Genomic DNA, 23,807 nt, shown 5'->3' with positions numbered 1-23,807 from the left:
CAACCGCTAGACCTTAAATAAGCATTAACCTGTATCCGCTCAAGAGGGGGCCATGTATGTCAATATTTTTTTGGATAGTGGGCTTATGCGATACTACGATCTGGCTTCTTGTGGGGACATTGTGAGAGGAAGAATGAGTTATCTGGGGTCCTCTATTAGCCCCTAGTATTTGTGGGCTCCATTCATGTTGGCCTATAATCTGCTTTAGGGGCCTATCATTGATGCTGTCCTGTCACCAGGACAGCATAATTTTTGCACTTATTGTCCCCCAGAGAACTAAGCTGGCTCCTGAGCTCTCTCAAAAGAATCAAGTTATTATTTTCTCTAACACCAAAATCAAGAAAGAATGATGTCCTGTGTGCTCCCAGCTCCTAATTGTGGACAAGGCTGACAAGTATCCCAAGTTTTAATCTGGTCTATTTCGGTTTACTCTTCAGTGGGTCAGTTGGGGACAGATTTCATATCAGCTGATGCTGTACTGTCCTTTAAGCTTTTTAAAATGCCTGTACATGTTTTTAGCTATTTCAGTTTCAGCTTTAGCTAATTTTGTTGATCTGTTTCATACTTTATCCTCATCTTAACATGGACATAATGGCACTTGGATCTGTCATGTTTGCAACAAGGAGAACTTGAGAGCAGAGGATTACTGAACTGAAATTTTATGTGTTTGCAGAGCAAACAGCAAAATTCTTGTTGTTTGCCAAGTCTTTTACAATATGTTACTATTTATTTAGTAACATATTTTATATGTCAAAAGTCTCTTCTCGAGAGTTTATCTCCACGTATGTCATAAAAACATAATAATGCTTTTCGTTTGGGAGCTTTTTTTTTAAAAATATCAAAATGATCATTCCTTCTAAATGTGATGTATATAGGCTACTCTGACTACAAATAAACAGAAACAGACTCAACTGAATAAACAGGCTATGTTCTAACCACTTTATTTTTGTGTGACTAATTTTCAATCCTGAAAAATTAATTCATTATGATCAGTGTATCACTTATTATTGTAAAACATAAATGCTTTTGGATTTAAATATTTAACAAAGCATGCAAACAAACGCTTTTATCATGTTCATTTTGTGATCGAGCTAGTTCCAGTGACTTATTTCTTATTCGTTTTCTGATAACTTCTCTTTGTTGGTGAAATGATGGTGTTGCGTGATGTTGTTCCTGAGAAGCATGTAAAGGGCAGGTTTTAGTGAAGGGCAGCGGAGCTTCTGGCCCAATGATGGAAACACAGTGTGATTTTGGCTTTGGTGCTATAGGTGCGATGCTATTAGCCCCGCCCATTAAAAGCACTGGCTCGAACTGGCCCGAAAGTGGAAAAGCGGCTAATCAGCACATGGTCCAGGAAGTTCCAAGTCGAGACCCAGCATCTCTCTTTCAGGTCGGATCCCTCACAGTCCACCAAATACTGCAATCCCCATTCACGCCACCTATAATCAAAAAGTCCTTCTATTGATGAATGGTGGTTAGCCCTCTATTATTGGGTGGATGGGGTAAGGGGCAGAAGCTGCACTGCCACCATACTGATCACTGTAGTGATAGGGTATTGCACAATGAATTGGTAATACCCAGTAACTCAAAAAGGCAGGTGTTTGGTGGAGATCTACACCATTTACCCAGAAATGTAGGCTAATGGTGCACCACAGTCCGATGTCAGGCAGCAGTTCTTTTTTCCATGCATTCCCATTTCTGTAACACTTAATCTCTGGCCCTTTTTCAGGTGTGGCAGCAACATTGAATGAACACCTGGACTGAAGGGACATCAGGAAATGGGAGTTGAAAACCAAAACAGCACAACAACTTGGTCTCAACAGCTTGAAGTCATTAGCATATTCCACCCACATCAACTGCTGATTTCAAGAAGACAGGCGGTAGCTAAGACATCGTTTGAGATCCTGGTTTGGATGGTTGGTCTGACCGTTGGTCTGTAGTTTGAATACTGATGAAATGCTAGAAGTAGTGCCAATATGCCAACAGAACCGCCTCCAAAAATGAGAAGCAAGGAGAATAAAGTTGACCGTTTTAGAAAGACATTTCAAAATGTAGGAATAACAGTATGGGCCCCTATCATACACCCCGTGCAATGCAGCACAAGGCAGCATTAAATAGAATATATTTATTATAAAATAAATAAAAATTAACTGATAATAAATAATAAATAAATAATAACTGACCTTAATGTGTATCAGTCACTCCTCTCTTCCTTCTCCGCTAATGTCTCCGCTGCTAAAGGACATACTACCATAACAAAATTAACAATTAACAAACTTAACAAACTCTCACATGCTTTTTAAAACATTTCCCTCACTTCTTTGTCCTCCTCCTCCCCCTCCTGCTTCATCTCTAATAGCTGACGACTCTAATAGTCACATTTTTCATTAATAAAATTAAAAACATCAGTGCACAATTTTCCACAATACAATCCGTCAAGCACATCTCACCAGCAAACATACACTCATTCACATCCTTCTCTTCAATATCTGAGGTAGAAGTCTCCTTTCTAATCATTGTACTACTTGTCCGCTTGATCCTATTCCACCACATCTCCTTCAAGCCATTTCTCCTACAGTTGTACCTGCACTCACTCACATCATTAACACATCCCTCCACACTGGTGTTTTTCCCTCATCATTTAGACAGGCTCGTATAACTCCACTACTTAAGAAACTCACCCTCAATCCTTCTCTTTTAGAGAACTACAGATCAGTTTCCCTTCTTCCTTTCATTGCAAAAACACTTAAACGAGCTGTGTTAAACAAGAAAAACGATGTTAAAAAAAGATGTGTTAAAAAGAGCTGTGTCTCTGCATTTCTCACACAGAACAACCTCATTGACAGCAACCAATCTGGCTTCAGAAGTGGACATTCAACTGAGACTGCCTTGCTCTCAGTTGCCTTGCTTGATCTGTCTGCTGCTTTTGACACGGTTAACCACCAGATCCTCCTGTCAACCCTACTGACAAAGGGCCATTTCAGGAACCACACTTCAGTGGTTTGAGTCTTACCTATCAGATAGGTCCTTCAGTATTTTGGAGAGGTGAGGTGTCCAAGTCACAACATCTAACTACTGGGGTGCCTCAGAGCTCAGTTCGTGGACCACTTCTCTTCTCTGTCTACATGGCATCATTAGGTTCTGTCATTCAGAAACATGGCTTTTCATACCACTGCTATGCTGATGACACTCAACTCTACCTCTCATTCCATCCTGATGATCCGACGGTAGCTATTCGCATCTCAGCTTGTCTAACAGAGGATCTCTTGCTGGATCAAGGACCATCACCTTCAACTCAACCTTGCCAAGATAGAACCGCTTGTGGTTCCAGCAAACCCATCGTTTCATCACAATTTCACCATCAAGTTAGGCACATCAACCATAACTCCTTCAAAAATAGCTAGAAGCCTTGGAGTTATGATTGGTGATCAGCTAACTTTCTCAGACCACATTGCTAAAACTGTCTGATCCTGCAGATTTGCTTTATTCAACATCAAGAAGATCAAGCCCTTTCTTTGGGAACATGCTGCACAACTCCTTGTTCAAGCTCTTGTTCTGTCCAGGCTGGACTATTGCAATGCCCTCTTGGCAGGTCTTCCAGCCAATTCTATCAAACCTTTACAATTAATCCAGAACGCCATATTCCTTAGCCATATTCAAGAATCAGCTTAAAACACATCTCTTCCATCTTTTTTTGACCCTCTAACTTTAACACTCACTATTCTAATTCTATTCTAAAAAAAAAGAAAATCTAACTACCTTTTTAATCTTTTTGTGTTCTATTTTCTTTTCATTTATAATACAAAATAATATAATAAAAAAAACTCTAACACTAGCTTGCTCTATTCTTTTAGAATAGATTCTATCTGTCTTTTTTTATTTATTATATTATTTAAAAGCCCTTGCTACGTGTACTGCATTTAAGCTAACTGAGACTTGTTATAGGACTTATAATCATTGCTCTTTTGTTGTTCTTGATTGCTTCCATTGACCTCATTTGTAAGTCGCTTTGGATAAAAACGTCTGATAAATGGCTAAATGTAAAATATTACATTTATTATTATTATTATTTATTGCTTTTTCTAATATTTTGATTTGAACTAACCCCTAAACCTTAATATAAAATGTTGTCATGTTATTTGAGGTCTAATGTCAAATCTGGGTCCATAAAGCAAAAACACATTTGAATCCAAAGTCAATGACAGAAAAGTTTTTTTATTTATTTGGTTATAACATTAACAGCTAGAATTCTAACAACAGAGAGCAGGACATACAGTGCATCCTATGTGTTCAGTGAAAAAAGAAGCAACAACAGATTCGGGTTGCTGGTAAAACTGTTGCACAAAACAACAATTTCCTCATAAGTAATAATCTTTTGTCAGCAAATATATACTCTTGTTAATATATACATTAACAGCAAAATAAATAAATCATAAAAAAAATTCAGAACTTCCATTAATTCATAAACATAGAACTAGTCAATACAAAACTTTGGAATTTAAGACCATGTTTAGAATACAAATTAAACTGTGTGGAAGCAAACAAATGAAATTTTATATGCAGTGATGTACACATAAAAATTTGAAGTATTGATTTTGTAGTTAGGGGCGGATCATTATGTTAAATAAAGCTTTTGGAACATTGGACAGGGCATGTGCTTTGAAATGATCCCTGATTGATGAGAGATTAAATCTGTGTAAGATGGGCAAGAGGAAACTTGAGTTCATTTTCTTTTGAGGAAAGATCTGTGGAAAGAACTTCTGCCAAAGTATTTTACAAGCTGGGGTTTTATCTCTGCCTTCTCACATTTCCCTGCAATTTTAGACTGACTTATAGTTAATAGTCAGAGAATGTTTACTAGTTACAAATATTTTTTTTTATACTGTAATATCATAATTGTGAATGAACCATAGTTATGACGTTTTCTTCTGAAAGTTGGTTGTTTATAATTTTTCGATGCTACTTGGTCAAAATATGTGTCTTTTAATAACACAATATGCATCTTAATTTTCATACATTACATGTTTTATAAGCTATTGTTCAAAAGTACTCACAAAAGTGTTAGAATGTCTCTATTTGGTTAATGAACAAAAACTTTCTATCAAGATTCCATTAGCAGAAAACTTCACATTTTAGTTCTTAACTATGCTTACACAGTGTCTTTCACAGAAAGAAGAAAACAAAGAGTCATGCACATATACAGACAACTTTACATACGAACACCTAGACACATTCAGTAGATTTACACAGAGAAACACAAATGCACAAGCACAATCACTCATAAATATAACAACAAACCTGTTATTAGTTAGCAGCAGTATAAACGAGGGTAGTTCATTTAGTTTCTGCACTGCTGCTAACTTTCATGTACAACGGTGTAGGGAATATATATATATATATATATATATATATATATATATATATATATATATATATATAAAAACTTTAATTTTGTTAATTTATGTTCATGAATTCACTTACTGTATAATGGCTATTAAATTTGCTATTACCTTGTATATTCATTCTGAAATGTAGTGCACCTCTCTGTTTGTGAAATATAAATAATACTGTCAAACACAAATAAGGAAAATTAATATCATTCATCAATTCATTTGAAGAAAGAAGTGCTCACATCTGCATGTTTTAGCTTTTGTAGATTATTGATATTCGGGGAAAACTGGGTGCTTTCACACTAGTACTTCTGGTGCACAACTTGGTTAGTTTGAAGTCAGATTTCAGCTTGTTTGGACGATGTGATTGCTGTTTTCTGAACTCAAGTGGTACCTGTGTGTGAGTCCACAAGTTAAATTCGCTGAAGATATTAACCCAATTGTCCTAAATTGCTTAAGTGAACCTGTATAATATATTCAGACTATGTGATTGTTCTTTGAAACCTTTGCAATACATTCGCAGCAGACAGATGCAAGTGGCATTCTGTGTTGACTCTTTTTGAAACTAGCACAAGGGGTTAAAAACCAATGTACAAAACTGAGCAATGCTGTCCATTTTACAGCCTTTTCCTAAGTAGTTATCTAGCAACATGGGAAAACAGCTGCTGTTTTGATGACACATATTTACCACGGTTTGGACACAAAAATACAGTGTGAACACAATCCAGTAGGGCCAGGGAAAAAGCAGAGCAATTGAACTCTGGTTTGTACCAAGCAATCAAGTATAAGAATAATGACAATCTAAACAACTTTAGATAGAAGAGGTCTTGAGATGTGCGATGAGTTCTAAAATCATATCAAGATAACAACGACATATAGACATATATGCATGGACATTCACAAGTGCATTCGTAACCTAACGCTAGTAACTTACAATAAACTCAACCTAATGCATAAGTTCAGTGTTTGGTCTTACACACAGAGACAACATGACATGTATTATTTTTTCGTAAATTAGTTTGTTAATCGGTTGTTTGCTGGTATTCAGGAATGTTGGAATGCACTTTGTACTAAAAAGATACAAATAGCTTCTTTAATGGTGTTAGTAGTAAGGCTATTGTTTGTGCTGCATTTGCTGTTACAGAGTTGTTCCATCGGGGTTTGCTGCCACGTGCCAACAAAACCTCTCCCTTTGAAAGGCTTTCTGTTCTTTTCGTGAAGACACAATTGATCAAGGTCCCAAGGGCCTCTAGTAATCTGATGCATCACTTATCCCCTCCTGTATCATACTGTAAATGATAAGTACCTTCCAGAGCAGAGCCACAACCCTGTATTTGTCCTCAACAAAGGAGAACCAAGCCTTTATGGGTTTTTCTTTTTGTTCGTTATAACAGCTTTCTTTGAAGGTGTTCTAGAATTACTTCACTGTCCACTGTATCCCTTTTTGGTGATTATCTTATTAGTGGAACCACAAACAACTCAGTCCACAAGTTTCGGACAAAAGGCCCTTGGATGTTCACAACCCCAAATGTCTGGTTCAATCTGGTTTTGGTTTGGTGGTTTCTTACTTGCAGATGTGGACATCATAAACTCGTGTACACTCCTGGCAACTCACGTGGCAGCACCAGTGAAAAATGCAGTGGCATTTCTCCTTGCGTTTCTCAGTTTGAGTGTTGTGGCCTCGTCCGCAACAGAGCAAGTCGCAGCCATCGATACCATGTGATGTCATATTACATAAACGATCACGGGTGCCAAAGGAGCCAGTTTCTGGGTTGGGTTCACAGAAGTTAAGTGAGCTTTCATAGTAGACAAGGTCAGTTTCAGTAGGGGGCTTGAAGAAGGTGTACTTTGGTCGTAAGGTCTCAACCCAGCCTCGCGATTCCCGATGTTTCTCCACCATCATTTCTGATGCGCTGTCATACTTGTCCTTTATGTAGTCACCTATAACCCGAAAGTCAGGCTGCGACCACCAGCAGGTTTTCACCTCACAGCTGCCTGAAAGGCCGTGACACTTACATTTCAGGTACATGTGTTCAGTGATTGACTAGGGGAAAAGGGAAAACAGAATATTGATCTTAGCAATGATATTAAGCTTTATTGATTTGTTTTGTTTTTTACCACAGGAGCAGTTCAAGAAAAACAGCACTTCTGCATTTGGATGTTGGTTCCTTGGTTTCTTGACCAATCATAACTTTTTTGAATAGTAAGACTTGCTTGTTCACCAGCAAGCAGCATAAACTAACCTGAGCATATACTACCCCTGAGCATAAAAAAAAAGTTCTCACCACACGTCCAGCTTCATTGTTTTGACGATTCATAGCTGAGCGAGCGTCTGGACGATTCTCACGAGCATCAGCGAACTCTCGGGATACCATGCTGCCAAACTCCACATCCTCACTGCAGCCACCCCACTTCCAGCCTTCACCTGGCGGTCCTTTCCTCCGCGTGTCACAGCCACAGATGGTGGCGGAGCCCTCAGAGCAAGCCCGCGTCACAGCGAATGCTACCCCCGCTGAGGCAATTGCATGGACAAATGCTGATTCTCGAGTGGCTATGGAAATGAACAGAGAAAACAAGCATATGTTATACCTCAGGATGTCGATCAAAGTTATTGGTTATTTGCGAGATATAACAGGTATCTGTCTTGACCTTTATTAAATACGCATCTTAGCACTTATGAGCACTTATCTGCGTGTTTGTATTTGTAGGTAAGGCAGTTTACTCAGATCTCACTGTGGACATGGTGTCGAATTATTGAGGCATGAGTCAGGGAAGACCAAACATATCCTTCCAGATGAGGTAAATACAAGGCTGACAAGTCTATAATTAGAAAGACTTAATTTAGTAACTCTGAGGTGGGGAAATAGACCTGCAGTACTCACAGCTAAGACTCACTGTCGAATTGTGGTTACAAGACCCAACACGTTACTTTCAGAATTAATTTGAAGAATGAACAATGCTAGTTTATGTTGATGATAATCTCAAAGATGATCCAACATTCTGTCTAAGCAGGGATTGTGACAATTCTTGCTGACGAAGGCCCTATACAAACTTAAAAATCGATTTACAACAGGAATCTAATGAGTGTTGGTAATTTTGATGAATATTCTGTGGTCTTGTGCAGTCATGCACTTGCAGTAGATAGGAAACGGCTATTGAGACATTTTGAATCAAGTGTTACTTTGTTGCAGGTTTCAACTGGTAAGAGAAATCAAGGCTAGAGATAATGATGTTGCAAAACTGGCCACAAGTCTTTATTTCACAATGCTAATTCTAAAAAGAACCTTTCGGAAGTTTCAATTGAAATTACCATCCAAAATTATTTGTGTTGTTCTTGACTACAAAAATATTAAAGTCTTTATCTGTAGCACAGATGGCTTTGATTCCACTTGCTCAAACTAGCAACTTCTGCTTCCATATCCAGTCTCTAAATCACACTGAAGTTGGGGGTACAAATAGTTGGGTCTGAAAGAGCATTCAATTACAATTTAAAACCCACTGATTGACCTGTGATTTATGATCAGGAAGCCAATAAAATGTGGGTCAAATACGGCTTGCAGACAATAACATGGCAGACTGGTTGGGGGAATAAAGGAGAGACAGCGTTGGGGGAAAGTGGGGGCAGATTTAATATCCAGAGGAAGAATGGATGAATGAGAGATAAGGAGACACTTCAGAGTGGTAGGGTGTCTTTACATGAAAAGAATGCATGTGAAGCCAGATTAGACTGATTTTTGATCAGTTGCTGCCCACCTTCTGGCTAACTTTTCTGGACCCTCACATGGCAAGTGGTCCCTGTTACCTGCTGGGACCCTGAATCCCTCATTGTGCTGCCACTGTCATGGTGAATTACACACACAAAAGCCCCCTGATATTTTATATGAAATTTGCCCTTGCCAGTGATAAGTGGGGACCAAGTTAAGTCATAGCAACGGAGAACTATGCATTGGTCGGACCTCAGTTGTCGGCAGACAGGGAAATCCCCATTGAAATGGTTTCGTAAAACCATCTAAAGGGCGCGTGAACTGTGAAAGAAGCTTTCTCTCTGGCTTAATCTTATGGTCGCCCAGATATTGTGTGGTGAGTTGGGCCCAGCAGGAGGCGGGGCTAAGGTCCCACCATCAACTCTGTTTTCCACACCCAATTCTTTCTTTCTTGGGCAGGGTTAATAATATACTGGTGAGCAGACTTCCCCCGGCACGGTTAAACATGCATTTGATGAAAGGCACGGTGCTCTCAGTACATCCTAAATTGTAACAGTTTCTACTCCTGAGGGCAGAGGTCATAACCTGGGTAGCATGACCTCATGAAAAGTTGGTTTAGGTGAGGGTGTTAGCATTAAGAGTCGTGGGATTCCTTTACTTATTTTGTGTTGGTGGGCAACATGGTGGATGCCCCTGAGGAATTCCAATGAAAAGGCTTTCCTTGACACCCAGATGTAATTTTATTGCTTGTTAAATGTCTGAGTATATTGCAAGGAAAGGCTGTTTTGAACAAATATCACGAAGCAATATGATGGTAAGACAATGCATGTAAAAGGCCACAAAAATTTCAATTTAATGGTCTGATTTCAGTAATAACAGAAATCTTGAGTGACATTAAGAACAAGTTAATTCTGGTTTCCAATGACAGCTTGCATGCGACTGGCAACGTTAACTGTAGGTGTGTTCACCAAACCCTTCTAGAACACCTGCGCTGACTCTTCTTTCTTTGTGCATTCCAATGGGCCATGTTTTGACACTTTGGTTTATGTAAATTAATGAGCATTGATACAGACGTGGCCCGAGGCAGCACTGTGAAGTAGATAGATGAGGATGAGATTGGAGAGGTAGTTTACCATTACAAAACAATGCAATACTGTAGGCAACACATACACAGATTTATGAAAGGTTTGTGAAGTAACCAAAGAAAGCTGTCAAATGGTCAGTAAAAGTATCAAAGTAAAGGCCTTTAAAGGTGCACTTTCTGCCCAGAATTTTAAAAATAATGTCTGGGTTCAGACAGGTTTCCAAAAGACTCACCTCCCCTGTCTGTCAAGCGACAAACAAACAGGACCTGTCCTAAATTACATCATTAGTTGAGCCAATGTCAGGTTGATCGGGATGCTTAAACAAACAGAACATATTCTTATAGCCCCACATGGCCAGACTGCCATGCATATAAAGCAGGGATAGAGAAAGTAGATTTCTGAATGCTGAATGCTGAGGAAACATCATCCACTTCTACTGAAAGTGCCGGAGCAGATCTCAGACACCCGTGTGATGGTCAGTAACAAGCCGCTGAAGACCAATTAAAGATCTGTGCTCCATTCAGTCCAGCACAAAACAGAAGAGGAAACCGACGCACATCCGTCTGCGCCCCAGACATTAAACACCAGTGCACAATAGCACTAGCTCCGCAAAAGTGACAACGTAAGTCACAAAGGAGCGAAAGTGAGAGGTGCTCTTCTCTAAGCTCTGTGAAAAAAGCTTCTGAGCTTCGAAGCGGCCCTTAAACCGCCCCCCAACAAAGCACTTAATCTGTCTGCTTTGACCTCTCACATTATTAAGAGCTTCAGAAGCTTTAATCCAATCAAAATGGTTTACTAAAGCCACACCGGACCCTGATGACTGACTTGGTTCAAACCCCCATCACCCCTGTCCCTGACCAATCTCCCCTTCAATTTAGACCGGAGGAGGGGGAACTGCAGGGGACATGGAGAGGCTATTAACACTACAATGGAGAAGACCTGAGTAGTCCTCCCATCATCAGTGGCCAGCTTGGGCCCAAGCCCTCTCCATCAATGTAACAATTACTTGAGAGTTTATTAAAAGCAACTGACACGGCTGACACCACCTCCTGCCGTAACCAGTTATCAGTATTCATCCCACCTGCAGCCCCTCGATGCGCTCTGACTCCTCATACCCTGACCGCTCATTTCTCCTGGACACTGTGAGAGGGCTAAACTGATACAGCTTTGAATTGATATAACTTTTTCATAATGAGAGGGGAATAAAAACAGCAACAGGAAGCCAGACCCTTCTCATATACTCTCTCCAAATCTCAACATACCAGAGCAATATCCACTGACTGCAGTGCTGGGGAGTAACAATTTAAAAACCTAACTATAGCCTTCTGTACAAGGGCTTAGCTGTTTTAAAAACTGAGTAACTCAGTAGTTACTCCACAAGGTGCTTCGTACAAAGGGCAGTGGTGTTGTGTCACAAAATGTATTTTTATATATTGTATTGCACGTGCATCTTAAAACCAAGGGAACTGGTAATAAAATCTTAACCACCAGAAAATTGCCTAAAATGCCCTTTTTCTTACAGAGTACTAAAAGTGACGATAAAACCTGGGAGATGAATTCACCAATGGTTTCCTCCAGATTTTCCTATGGTTTTTATCATGAGGCTCTTCAGTTTATTTGTAAAACAAGGTCTGCAGTAAATATAATAAGTTTTCTCTACAACGTAAATTAAAATCTCATGGATGGACAATGGAAGTGGAATCATTGTACACAAATATAGATCATGAAGAAGGTTTTCTTCTTCTCACATTATCCAGAAATTAGATAATCTTTTGAAAAACAACCGGCTTGTTTTATTTAACAACTAGCAGAATGGACATTGAAAAATGTCTGACAGATGGTTGACAGATGACTGAAGAAAGATGATTTTGATATCAAGGCCCATGATATGATTCAAAGATTTAAAGAACGAGGATATAAAAATTATCATGTGATCTGTAAGGCATATAATAAAGCTAATAACATAAGTGAAAGTCATGACATTTGCCATGTATGGTAGCCCATAAGTGCACACACACAGCAGTGAGAAGTGAACACACCATGAACAAACACCCGGAGCAGAAGGCAGCTATATATCCAGCGCCCGGGGAGCAACTGGGGGTTCAGTGCCTTGCTCAAGGGCACTTCAGTCATTGAGGGAGGAAGAGAGCAACAAGACTCGAACCGGCGAGTAACTAGTCTAAGTCTCTAACCATTAGGCCACAGCTGCCCCATGGCCAGTAGTGATGAGTAAGCGGCATAAAGTCAAAAATCAAGACAATCTGAAAATTTTGTTGACACAATGCAATACAGAGACAAATAAAATCACGAAAATTGTTAAAGCTAATTATGAATCACTCTTAATGAGTAATCATCAACTTAGGGAAGTTCTAAGAGATTCTCCTTCTAATGAGTTTAGAAAAGGACCAACTATTAAAGATAAATTAGTGAAAATAAAATCTCTTTGTGTTGTTTTTACACTTAATCAGGTGACAAATTGATAGTTCTGAACGTGTTTGTAGGTTGACACCCTGATGAAGGCTTGTGAGAATAAATGCTTTTTATTTTGCATTATATTTTCGAGTGCCTAGGCATTTTGAGTTTTTTTTGACAAATTAACAAAATCCCACTCTATACTTTATACCATATATTTGCATTTTTTGAAGTATAGTGAAGTTATGTTTAGTATATACCTTAATTTACTCATGATTTAAAACCCCATAGCAAAATCTCAGCATGATGAATTAGTCTTTTAGGTTTTACTGTCATGGCTGAAAGGGATAGTTCGCCCAAAAATGAAAATCATGTTGTTCTAAATCTGTATAATTTTTTTCTTCCTCTGAACACAAAATAAAATATTTTGAAGAATGTTGGTAACCAAACAGTTGAGGGCAGCCATTGACTTCCATGGTATTTTTATTTACTAATAAATTTAAAAGGCAACGGCTTGGTTACTTGTGGGTGAGTAAATGATACAATTTTGGGGTGAACTGTCCCTTGAAACACTAATGGGAAGGCTGATTAATTTAATGAAGCAGTTTGTTTTTAAATCAGTAAAAACTGGTTTATTGTAACATTTTGTGTCTTTACTTTTTGGATATGATAAAATTAAATATAACAGTCAGGTACAGTCATTTAAATATTAATATTATATGTACTTAATTGTGGCTTTCCTTCATTATGTTTTGACTAAGTTATGCAATGTTAATAAATTGATCACATGATAGTTTCGGGACCAATTCTCACTATTAATTCGTTGCATATTAGCATGCATATTACTAGCATATTGGATGTTTATTAGCAAATATTAATGCATTATTCTGCATCACCATATTTTAGATCCCTTAATCTGTACCTCATACATAAACTTATCAACTACCTTACTAACTATTAATATGCAGCAAATTAGGACTTTACTGAGACAAGATCATAGTTAATAGTTAACATTGAAAACTGGTCCACAAACTAAAGTGTGGCCAAAAATATTAACCCACACACAAATGTCATTTGCATCAAATTTGATAAATATCTTATCAAATTAAAGTTGTTTAATATGAACAATAGCAATAATGGTGCTTACCTTAGCAAACTATACACTTCTGTAATGAAACCATCCAGTTTATTCATTAAGAAACAGTTGATTTAGTTTTTTTTTTTTTTTGCTGAAAATGCCACGTCTTCTTGTTAAATCTACATAACCCTAAACTGTTCTGTGTTATGCACAGACTTGTGCCACAAGAATCCGAACTGATTAAAGACCAAAACAACACATTCATAACTTCACCTTAGACAAACACACAAGCTGGCAATGTAATCCATTTGAGTGCATGGTAAAAAGTATGTCTGTTAATGTGTGTGTGTTATACACACGCTGAGATACTTCTGAAATGCCTGTTAGGAACGTCAGCGTGTTGCTGCTGTGAGATGCATTACCGTTACTGTGCCGGGACAAACACAATGAGAAATGTGGGGATCCCCTTTGACAGAAACAAACAAAACATGTCCCACCCACTTTACACGCGTGCATCACAACATCTTTACAAACGGTCATAGTCCAGTGCACCTGACTAATGCCCATTGAGAGTGGGATTACAGAGCAGCAATTAAATAATGTGCACAAAACAAGTAATCTCAGCTGTGTGCAAAAAGGGACTTTTGTTGTAATTGAGAAGTCATAATGTTACATAGTCACTGAATACAAAGACGCACTGAATGATATATGATTTTCAAGTAGCTTTCATTATTGGGTGGATAAAGGTAGATCACATTCCTGTTCTCCAGTCTTTAAAACGTAAAATCTGAAATTCATAGATCATTTTTTTGTCATTAGACATTTTTTCATCAGGAAAAAAGCGTAAAAACAACATACTTTCACAATGAAACAACTGTTGCTTTCAGCTGATATTTGAAATGTATCTGTTAGTTGCTAAGCTTAGTCATTAAACACCATTTTGATATTAAGGAGAAAAAAGAAGACAACGTTTTTCTTGGTGTTGAGTTCAGCTATGTTACAGACAAACTGTAAGTGTTTACAGTTGACAATCTTACCATTTTGACTCAGAATTTCAATGGTAGGCCCTGTCTGACCAACCAAAGTGTATTTTCTTGATCAGGTTAACCTCATATTTATTTATAAAAAATAATAATAATAATATTAAATCATAAAAATATTGCAAACCATAATGTACCCAACATAGTTTACAAGCAATTAATATACTTGTCAAAAGGTCAATGGACATCAAATAAAGAAAAAATATAGAAACAAATGACCATAATTTGTTCAAAATGTCCATTACAGAAGAAAATGACATCACATGAGTCTGGTCAAATTTTTTTGGTTTTGTTTTCAGGGGTGCTCTTTTTAAAAGATATTTAGATTGCAGAAATGAATTTAATATATTTATGATCTTGACTAATACTATGAAATTTCTGAATAAAATTATTAGAAAAAATTAAATTATCATCAATGGAGATGATATGTACAATGACTCGATTGAAGTGAAGTGACATACAGCCAAGTATGGTGACCCATACTCAGAATTCGTGCTCTGCATTTAACCAGAGACAATTTATAAGAGACATGCCACTTCCTCAATCCTCAATACAACTATAGAAGGAAAACCCGGAGATGGCGGTTGTATGCACATGTCCCGCCCCTCCCGCTGGAAAGCCAATCATCTGCTTTTAACAGTCAAGCCGGGAAACATTTAAGCCTATCGTCTAGTTCCACTGACGTATGCGCACAGTTGAGGAACCCTTGTGCATGCTTAGTAAAAGTATAACCTGTTGGGAAAAAGGCGTTTTAAACCTTATTTTGGGGCAAAGTCATAAAATAATTTCAGCGATTTTTATCATATTTTACTGCTGTTTTTATACATGCAGTTTTTATGTCCCAGTGACCAGTGAAAGTGCAGTTCTGACTCTATGCCCATTCATTTAGATAGGAGCTTGGTCTTGTTAGTCTGAAATAGCTGCCCGGAGGCGTTGCCAAGATGGCGGCTTAGTAGCACGACTTGCCTTAAAGGACTTTGATTTAACCCATCCAAAGTGCACACACACAGAGCAGTGAACACACACACAAACCGTGAACACACACCCGGAGCAGTGGGCAGCCATTTATGCTGCGGTGCACAGGGAGCACAGGGGGTTCAGTGCCTTGCTCAAGGGCACCTCAGTCATGATATTGCCGGCCCGAGACTCGCACCCACCACCTTAGTGTTACCAGTCAAACTCTCTAACCACTAGGCCACGACTTCCCCCATTGTTTTCCTCAATGATTTCCATCGATTCTCTTATTGTAGGCCTACCTTTATCCAGCACTGGTCCAAAGATGGCCAGGTTGTCATTAATAGTTGTGCAATTCCATCTGCGGCCTCGGAACTGATGCTGACACTCTTGGATGCCGATTTTCACCCCCTCTGCCACACTAGGCATGATTTCCACATAGTTGCGGCAGAAGCGGAGCTGTTTGGGTACCAGACCAGGAATTGAGCTGCACAGGATGGGCTGAGTACCCAGAGAAGTGTACTGGTGTCCCACCGCCAGAGACCTGCCGAGGAAAACATGGAGGTTAGCAGATAACTGGTACAGTTTTTGCCAGCACTTAATTTTACAGTCCTTTTCTGCATGTACATTACTATAGTTATTACGGTAACACTTTATTTTAAGGAGCAATTCTTACTATTAGCTAGCATGAATATTACTAGCATGATGACTGTTTATTAGTACTTATAAAACACATAATGTATTAATGCCTTTTTCTGCATGACCACATTCTAGGTCCCTTAATCCAACCCCATACCTAAATTTAACAACTACCTTATCAATTAATAATAAGCAACAAATTAGGAGATTAATGAGACAAAAGTTGTAGTTAGTGAGAATTGGTCCTTAAAATAAAGTGTGACCCTAATTACAATAACTGGTTGTTAACTTTGAACTAACCCTATATGTCCAATCCCAAACTTATCCTTAACCCTTGTTAAATCCATGTAGTTACATTTCAACTGGTAATACTTTTTTTTGTGTGTGATAGGTCCACTCTATGCATCCATACTGAAAAAATAAAAGTAAAACTGCTTTTTCTTGCATTTGCTGAACTTTAGTGCTATCTAAAATATGATTGTTGTCTTGAATGCCGACAAAACTGATCGATGCACCAGATTTAACAAATAATCCACAATGCTCAGCCACAGAGACAGTGCCGAATGAATAAGTGAATATAACACATCTTTACTGAAAAGGCCAGTTTTGCTTTATAAAATACAGATTGTGTCAAAGCAGCTTCAATAGCGATAAAAAAAAAAAAAAAAAAAAAAAAAAAAAAAATATATATATATATATATATATATATATATATATATATATATAATTCAACTTATGGAGACTGAGCAGCTCTAAAAGAAAACAGTGCCATTATTCGGCTCAAGTCAGATCAGTGTTGGTTCTGTTCAGACTATGAGACATCTTTCAGTCCTGATCACGATTTCTGCTTCTCTCAAATTATTAAGCATAATCATCTGTGATATTTGCCCGCTGGTTATATTTACCAAGGTATTATTACTGGTTTAGCTAGTAATGAGGCCTGTTGGGACATAGCAGCACACTAGCATGTACCATGCTGGATCCAAACCAGAACATTTGATGCTGGTATTTTCAGTCAGGATTGAAAATAAGTTTTAATTTTGCTCAAAGCACAGACCCTCCTTTACTTACTACTCCTATTTACAGCATTATCACGGGTGTATCATTTGAAAGTTAGCTGAAAAAGCCAGAAGAGTGTAATTTGAACAATTACAGGATCAAAGTGTAACATGTGGATGGACTCCATGTCCTTAAATGAGGAGATCAGTCTAACACTTGGCATTGTATATTTACCAAACCAGCTAAAAAAAATTAGCAGAAGCAACTATTGTTGCTTGTGTTGTTTGAACCTGTCATAGGCATTGAGGATCTTTTGCTTTGTGGGAGGGGTTCAGATGAAGCCATAACACGTTGCTAAGTGGTAAACAAACATGAAAGCCCCAGCTGAGACAGAAGCAGTGTACTAATCAAAGATTCACAGTGCGGGACAGATACCTTGTCATTAAGGGCCACAGACATCCTTAAACCGTGATATAAGTCTGTGGCTTGCTGTAATGACACAATGTGCACAGGTCTGGCTGAGCACCAGAGGATGCTTGACTTATGTTAGTTTGAACTCAACCATTCTTTGATGACACACGGCTCAGATGCAACTCAAGTGCTGACATGCTTTTCACTTACAATTCAGAGTTTCCATTGCACTGCTGTTTGTCAGAAAGTTTGTCAGTCGGTACAAGGTGTTTAGCTACTGTTTTTCTACTTTGTTGTAATCAGTTTCAAATATAAGATACAATCTGTATCCTAACTCTTAACTATGCATAAGTCAATACAAGTAGTCTATCTGATATGCTAACCACTCATGTTAAGAACAAGACGCATCTCGCATCTTGCAACAGCTCTCATGATTTCAGAAATAAGATTTAAAAAAATCACAATATTTTAGAGAAACAACAACAAAAAATATTACTCAGCAGTGAGTGTGTAAAGTGAATATATGTATATTTTATTTCATTTATTTTTTAATATAACGTAAACATTTTCGATAGGGCTGCACAACAAATCCTGTTTTATTTGTGGTCATAATTTCGGTTTCTCTCAATTTATTAGTCATCAGTGATAAATGCGTTTATTTAATAACCAATTTATTCGTAGCAACATTTGCGTTATCTTGTATCAGTAACAAGCTTTCATGGTTGCGGTTGCCAGAAGAGTTTTAATCTAATTAGTCTAATACAGACAGTCTGTTTTCTTTCACTCTGTCATCTGTGCTTGCAGTGACTAAATCTGCAAGCAAACCATGCGAGTTGACACTTTTGTGATTTGTGCCTATGTGAAATTGCACTCATTCTGATGAAACGTAAAAACAATCCGCCCTAATTTTAGATATTAAATATTAACTTATTGTAATGTTTACAGTTAAAATGAAAGTGAAGGTGTGAGCAGTCTTAGTTAGCTGTGCGGGTTGACCAGTGTTATGAGCTGATTACTAATCACAACAAAAGGGCCCCTCAGTGACCCCTGACCAGCAGCGTTAGACCTGTAGGGCTCTGACTGTGACACTCCCTCATCAGCTGATGTTGGCCTAAACGTGAATTTCATTGTGTATGATTATAGTTCATTTGTATATTTTAAAAGAGTACAGAAAGTACTTATACTGAATTCGGCTTGAGAAATGTTAAAGAAAGAAGTACGCATACTAGCCACTGCTAACAGCTGCCTTGTCTTTCTCCTGCAAGGTGAACTCTTTGATATCTTTCTATGACGGTTCTTGTTCAAACTTACTTGAAAAGCTTATGCTTTGCATAAGTTGATCCCTGGCATTATTTTACTGTGAGTCAGGCAATTTTACATATTTCTCGGTAAAAAGCTTAATCTGAATTTTACATTAAAGAGTCTAAGGGGAGCACAGAACAAGAGGGAACTTGAATGAAACTGTCCCGAGAGAAGATCCAGACCTCATTTTTCATTTGTTTCATTTACATTGATTTTTCAATACTTTTTAATAAAATTCTCCTGTAAATAAGATTCAAAATTTATTATTTCTTTATTTTTATTACTTTTTTGCATGGCATTCAGAAGTTTAATTATATTTTTCCAAAACACCAAGAGAGGCTACGTTACAATCATTTCACCACAGGTAAGCCTTGATTATGGTCTTCAGGTATACTGCAGTCAAGACTAAAGAGATAATTAATAGGCTCCGCTGACGGCTAGAATCAGCACCTCATACTTTGGTTTTGTACTTTGCCAGAAGCTGATGAATTTGAGACGTCACCATCGCTGAGTGAGATGAACAGGTGTTTCAGTGACACGTCCTGTGCTCAGCTGTCTTGGGCGTGTGTCTGCCCCGTCATCTGTTAAAGCTCATGATACTGAGATCACCATCATTTATAAAGAACAGAGAACTCGGGCCTCTAAAAACAAATAAAAGCACATTTGTCCAAAACAAATTCATTGTTACTGCACTGAGATCGGATAAGCTGGTATTTCATGAAGAATAATGAAGATAGAATCAAATGCAATACAAACATTTATTTGCATCAGGTGTGTGAAACTCTTTGAACCAAGCTTGTGCCAAACTTTCTTATTTTAGTGATGTTCTAATGAAAGGATGACCAGCTGACATCCACCATCCACCCTGGCAGAACAGTACCATCTTACCTCCCTGAAATCTCTTAAAGCCAGGTAATTAAGGAGAGAAGTGAACATTCTTTATGCTCTGGAGTCTTAGATATATTTGCTCATTGTATCCAGTCTAGGTTTTAATGCATATTTCAGCAAGCCCAAGCAAGTGCACCTCTGAATTACCACTTTGCTTGTAGGCCCTGGGGCCACAGAGCCGACTTTGACATCAAGAGAGAAGTGTTTTGGAGAAGGAATGTGCAGCAAGCTTTCACCTCCTCCAGGTATTTATCTTTTAAGGTGGAGCACGGGGTGGAGGTGCAGTCAGGCAACTCTATGTCATGAGGAGATGCAGGAAGCCATGAACCTGCTCTCTATACCTGACCCACATCAAAAACCTCCTTCATAGTGGCCTTCCCAGCGCTACCAAGCAAAGCGTTATCCAAAAGTAAATGTATAGATACACCTGTGCTGTCCAGGTCTCCTCTGCATGGACATCAGCAGTCCTGCGTTAAATCACCGCGGTCATGACTGCATGTTATCATATCACATAACTCTCTCAGCTGGAGAACCGCAGGCCACTCTGCTGGGTTATATTGCCCAGCCATGTTTTCATGGATATGCACCTTTTGTAAGGGGAAACCGAAACTCTGTGGCTTGTTTCTTGGAAAAAATGAAGAACCTCAAACTTCAATGACTTTATTTATACCTCCATCAAAAGCTGATTGTTTAGAGAAACTGGCACATTGAGTCAGAAGCAGTACATTTCACATAAAAAAAGAATAAAAAAAACAAACTGATCTAGGTCAAACTTGACACTTTCTGATGCTTCTAACTTTTAACTCACATTTTACCTTGAAGGTGAAGTTGAGGCTTGAACTGAAAAAACATGTTCGTCCAGAAGTGTGACAGCTGGTTAGCTGTATACCTCAGTGTTTTTGTAGCTTTTTGCATTGATTAATTGACAGTTTTATACCTTGATAGTAAATGTCCTGTACTTGTATCACACACTCCTGAGCTTGAGACAGAAGAACACTTACTGCAAGCATTACTTTTAAAAAGAGTGCATATTATGAAAATATCACACCTTTAAAAGAACATATTTAATTGGGTTTCTGAAAACATTGCATTGTGTTCAGAAACCTAATTGCAATCTATTACCAATTAAATGAAAGGTTAAATTTATATTTAATGCATTTAGTTGAATTTAATAGGGTTTTGACCCAATTAAGTACATCTTTATATGTAATCTCATAATTACTATTACATAATAACTGAACTATGGTCAAAGTGTTGAAAGTACAGACAAGCATTTATGGTAAAATGAGATAAAGGCTACTTTAATGTAAATTCTATTGAAACTAGTATGTCATGTATTTAAACGTATTTGTAATTACACATTGTGATCTTGCAATTTGGCACAACTATATTAACTTTAAATGTATCAAATAACTATTTTTAATAACTGCACTATGGTTACAGATATAACCAAGTACATTACATGTGCTTTAGTTTGTTAGTTAGCACTGAAAACTTCAAAAGATTATTAAAAACATCATTAAAACAGTTAAAATGTTCTTTTAAAGTAAAACCTTTCATTTGATTCTTCATTGCACTTTTTAAAAGTGTACTTTAACGTCTTAAATATAGTCAAGAAAGTGTATTTTCTTTAAGAGTGGGCTTTTATTTTATTTATATTATCTGAAAGTATTTTAAAAATATACTTTTACGATTTGAAGTACCTAACAAGTGCACATTCAATCCAATAAAGCACAATTTTTTTCCACAAGGGTTGCAACTCATAATAAGCAACAGAAGTTTTTGGATGCTGTTCTCTGAACATTGTGAATGAGAAGGAAAGCAGAGTTTTCACAATTTCAAGAGGGTCAGACAGACAACAGTTAACAAAAAGAGCAGCCTGGACTGTGACTAATGACCTACTTTTACAACCTCTGAGAAAACTCAGTTTATTGTCTTGTCTCCCTGAAACAATGATCTTTTAGGTTTGTGAGTGGAGAACACCTTGAATGTTTGCTGTGTCAGTTCTGAACTTTACTTTTTTTGTACAAGCATGAAGTTATTTTAAGAGAATATATTTAAAGAAATACATTGAATACATTGAGAAATCCAGTGGATTTTTAAAAATATGTTCTCAAGAGATAATGCAAATCCGCATATTCTTAATAATCATTTTCCAACCTCACCAGCTACAATCTCCTATATTACTTTATTGCCATTATTATAGTAAGTGGTTTAGGCCTATTTAAAATACACTAATTACAAATAAGTGTTAAAAAGCCCAAACAATAATGATGATAAACATACAACAACTAAAATCGAACATGCACGATGCACAAGCCTGATTTTAATCAGTTCACCGAAAGCGAAATCTCTGATTAACGAAACTAATTGAACAGCTACGTTAACCGCATTGATTTATACTAATCAACACGTAGTACAAATAGCCTATCATTTTCTCACTTGGGTTTTATTAAAAAGACAACCCGGTCTGGCGTCCAGCCTGTCGTAAAATATCACAAAAAGTCAACATCTGAATCGCTGAGAATTTTTTAAAATTGATTCATTAAATTTTAATGAATGAATCGAACGCTTTAATTTTTTCTATGTTGACAAAGGTTGGTCCTGCAATGCACTTACAGAACGATTAACAGGTGCATGATAGATAGATAGATTTTCAATACCCCAAATCATTGTCAAGTTGAAAGCTTGTCATTTACCCTTTCTAGACTACCAAACTCATTGTATTTAACAGAGAAAGGTTAAAAAAGTCATAAAACTTACCACCATATCGGGTAACTTGCCATGACACGCGTGAGCCCACAAAATAGAAGCAGGAAATATCCAAGATATATCATCCTTTTAAAAAGTTAGGCTTAAACACGCACGCACGCACACACACACACACACACACACACACACACATACACACACACGCTCACATGTACGCACACACGCGCGCGCGTGTCAATAAGAAAGCGCGAGGTGATGATGAGCGATATTTCTCTCCGATAATCCTACAGTGTTCTCGTGCGCGCGCTCACGAGCCGCATGTTAAAGTTGAGAACAGCTCTGCGCTCGGACCCAATCACAGGCTTCTGCCACGGGCGAAATCCTGCTGATAGAGTCACTCAGACAGCCTGAACCGCAGAGCTCGGGACACGCACTGTCTTAATAGTTATTGGGACATGCAAGGCTTTTTGTGTTATATATATCAGGTTGTCTAAGGGTGGGTGGGGGGACCCCTGTGGATTAGGTAGCTATAACAACCTGTCCGGATTTCACCCCCCCCCCCCCCCGGTTTAAAGCCCCTCATAGCAAAAATGAAAAACGTGTGAATTGCTTGTTTGCCTTGTGTTAGTTTTTTTTTTCTTTTCTTGCAGTATTGCTTGCTTCGCTGTGCTCAAATGATTCCAATCAAGCAGTTTTGTTATTTAACCCTCTGGGCTTCTTCGCCCGAAAACGGGCGAAAACTTGAACGTTTTTAAATGTTTAATTTTTTTGCTTCATCGGATGGGTATGAAACTTGGTGACTTTTGTTGTATTACCTATATGAACACACAAAAAAATCAAGGAGATGATTCTGATATGTTAAAGGGTCGTAAAAAAAAAAGTCACACTTAGCTTCCTCCCGCCCGAAAACGGGCGACATAGGAAATGAATGGGAAATACGAAAAAATAGGAAAACTCAGAGAAACTTTTGGTGGTACAAGCTACAGATCAGCAACTGTGCTGAAAAAAAGTGTACAGCAATGAAGGGGTGACACTCTAGAACATCAAGAGTGCAAATAAGACCCCCCCCCCCACACACACACCCACGCACACAAACACACACACACATACACAGATAAACTGGCGACTGCAACAGCAAATTTGTAGAATATTCCACATAAAATCAATAAATGAAAAAAAAAACTTGCTCAAAT

The 23,807-nt window shown here is 38.0% G+C and overlaps 1 protein-coding gene across 1 annotated transcript; it reads right to left on the bottom strand.

The window, feature by feature from the left end:
* Positions 1-6,513: 6,513 nt before the first annotated feature.
* Positions 6,514-23,142, bottom strand: LOC132155263 (protein Wnt-3a-like). Its single transcript, XM_059564142.1, has 4 exons — positions 22,666-23,142; positions 15,966-16,207; positions 7,676-7,941; positions 6,514-7,434 (listed from the first exon to the last, which is right to left on the bottom strand). Exons 1-4 carry the CDS (start codon positions 22,737-22,739, stop codon positions 6,955-6,957), a joined length of 1,062 nt encoding a protein of 353 aa, XP_059420125.1. The 5' UTR covers positions 22,740-23,142; the 3' UTR covers positions 6,514-6,954.
* Between the last annotated feature and the right edge of the window lie 665 nt (positions 23,143-23,807).

Source organism: Carassius carassius, chromosome 12, assembly GCF_963082965.1.
Source record: "Carassius carassius chromosome 12, fCarCar2.1, whole genome shotgun sequence".
Classification (NCBI taxonomy): Eukaryota; Metazoa; Chordata; class Actinopteri; order Cypriniformes; family Cyprinidae; genus Carassius; species Carassius carassius.
This window is presented reverse-complemented; position numbering and strand designations above follow the sequence as displayed.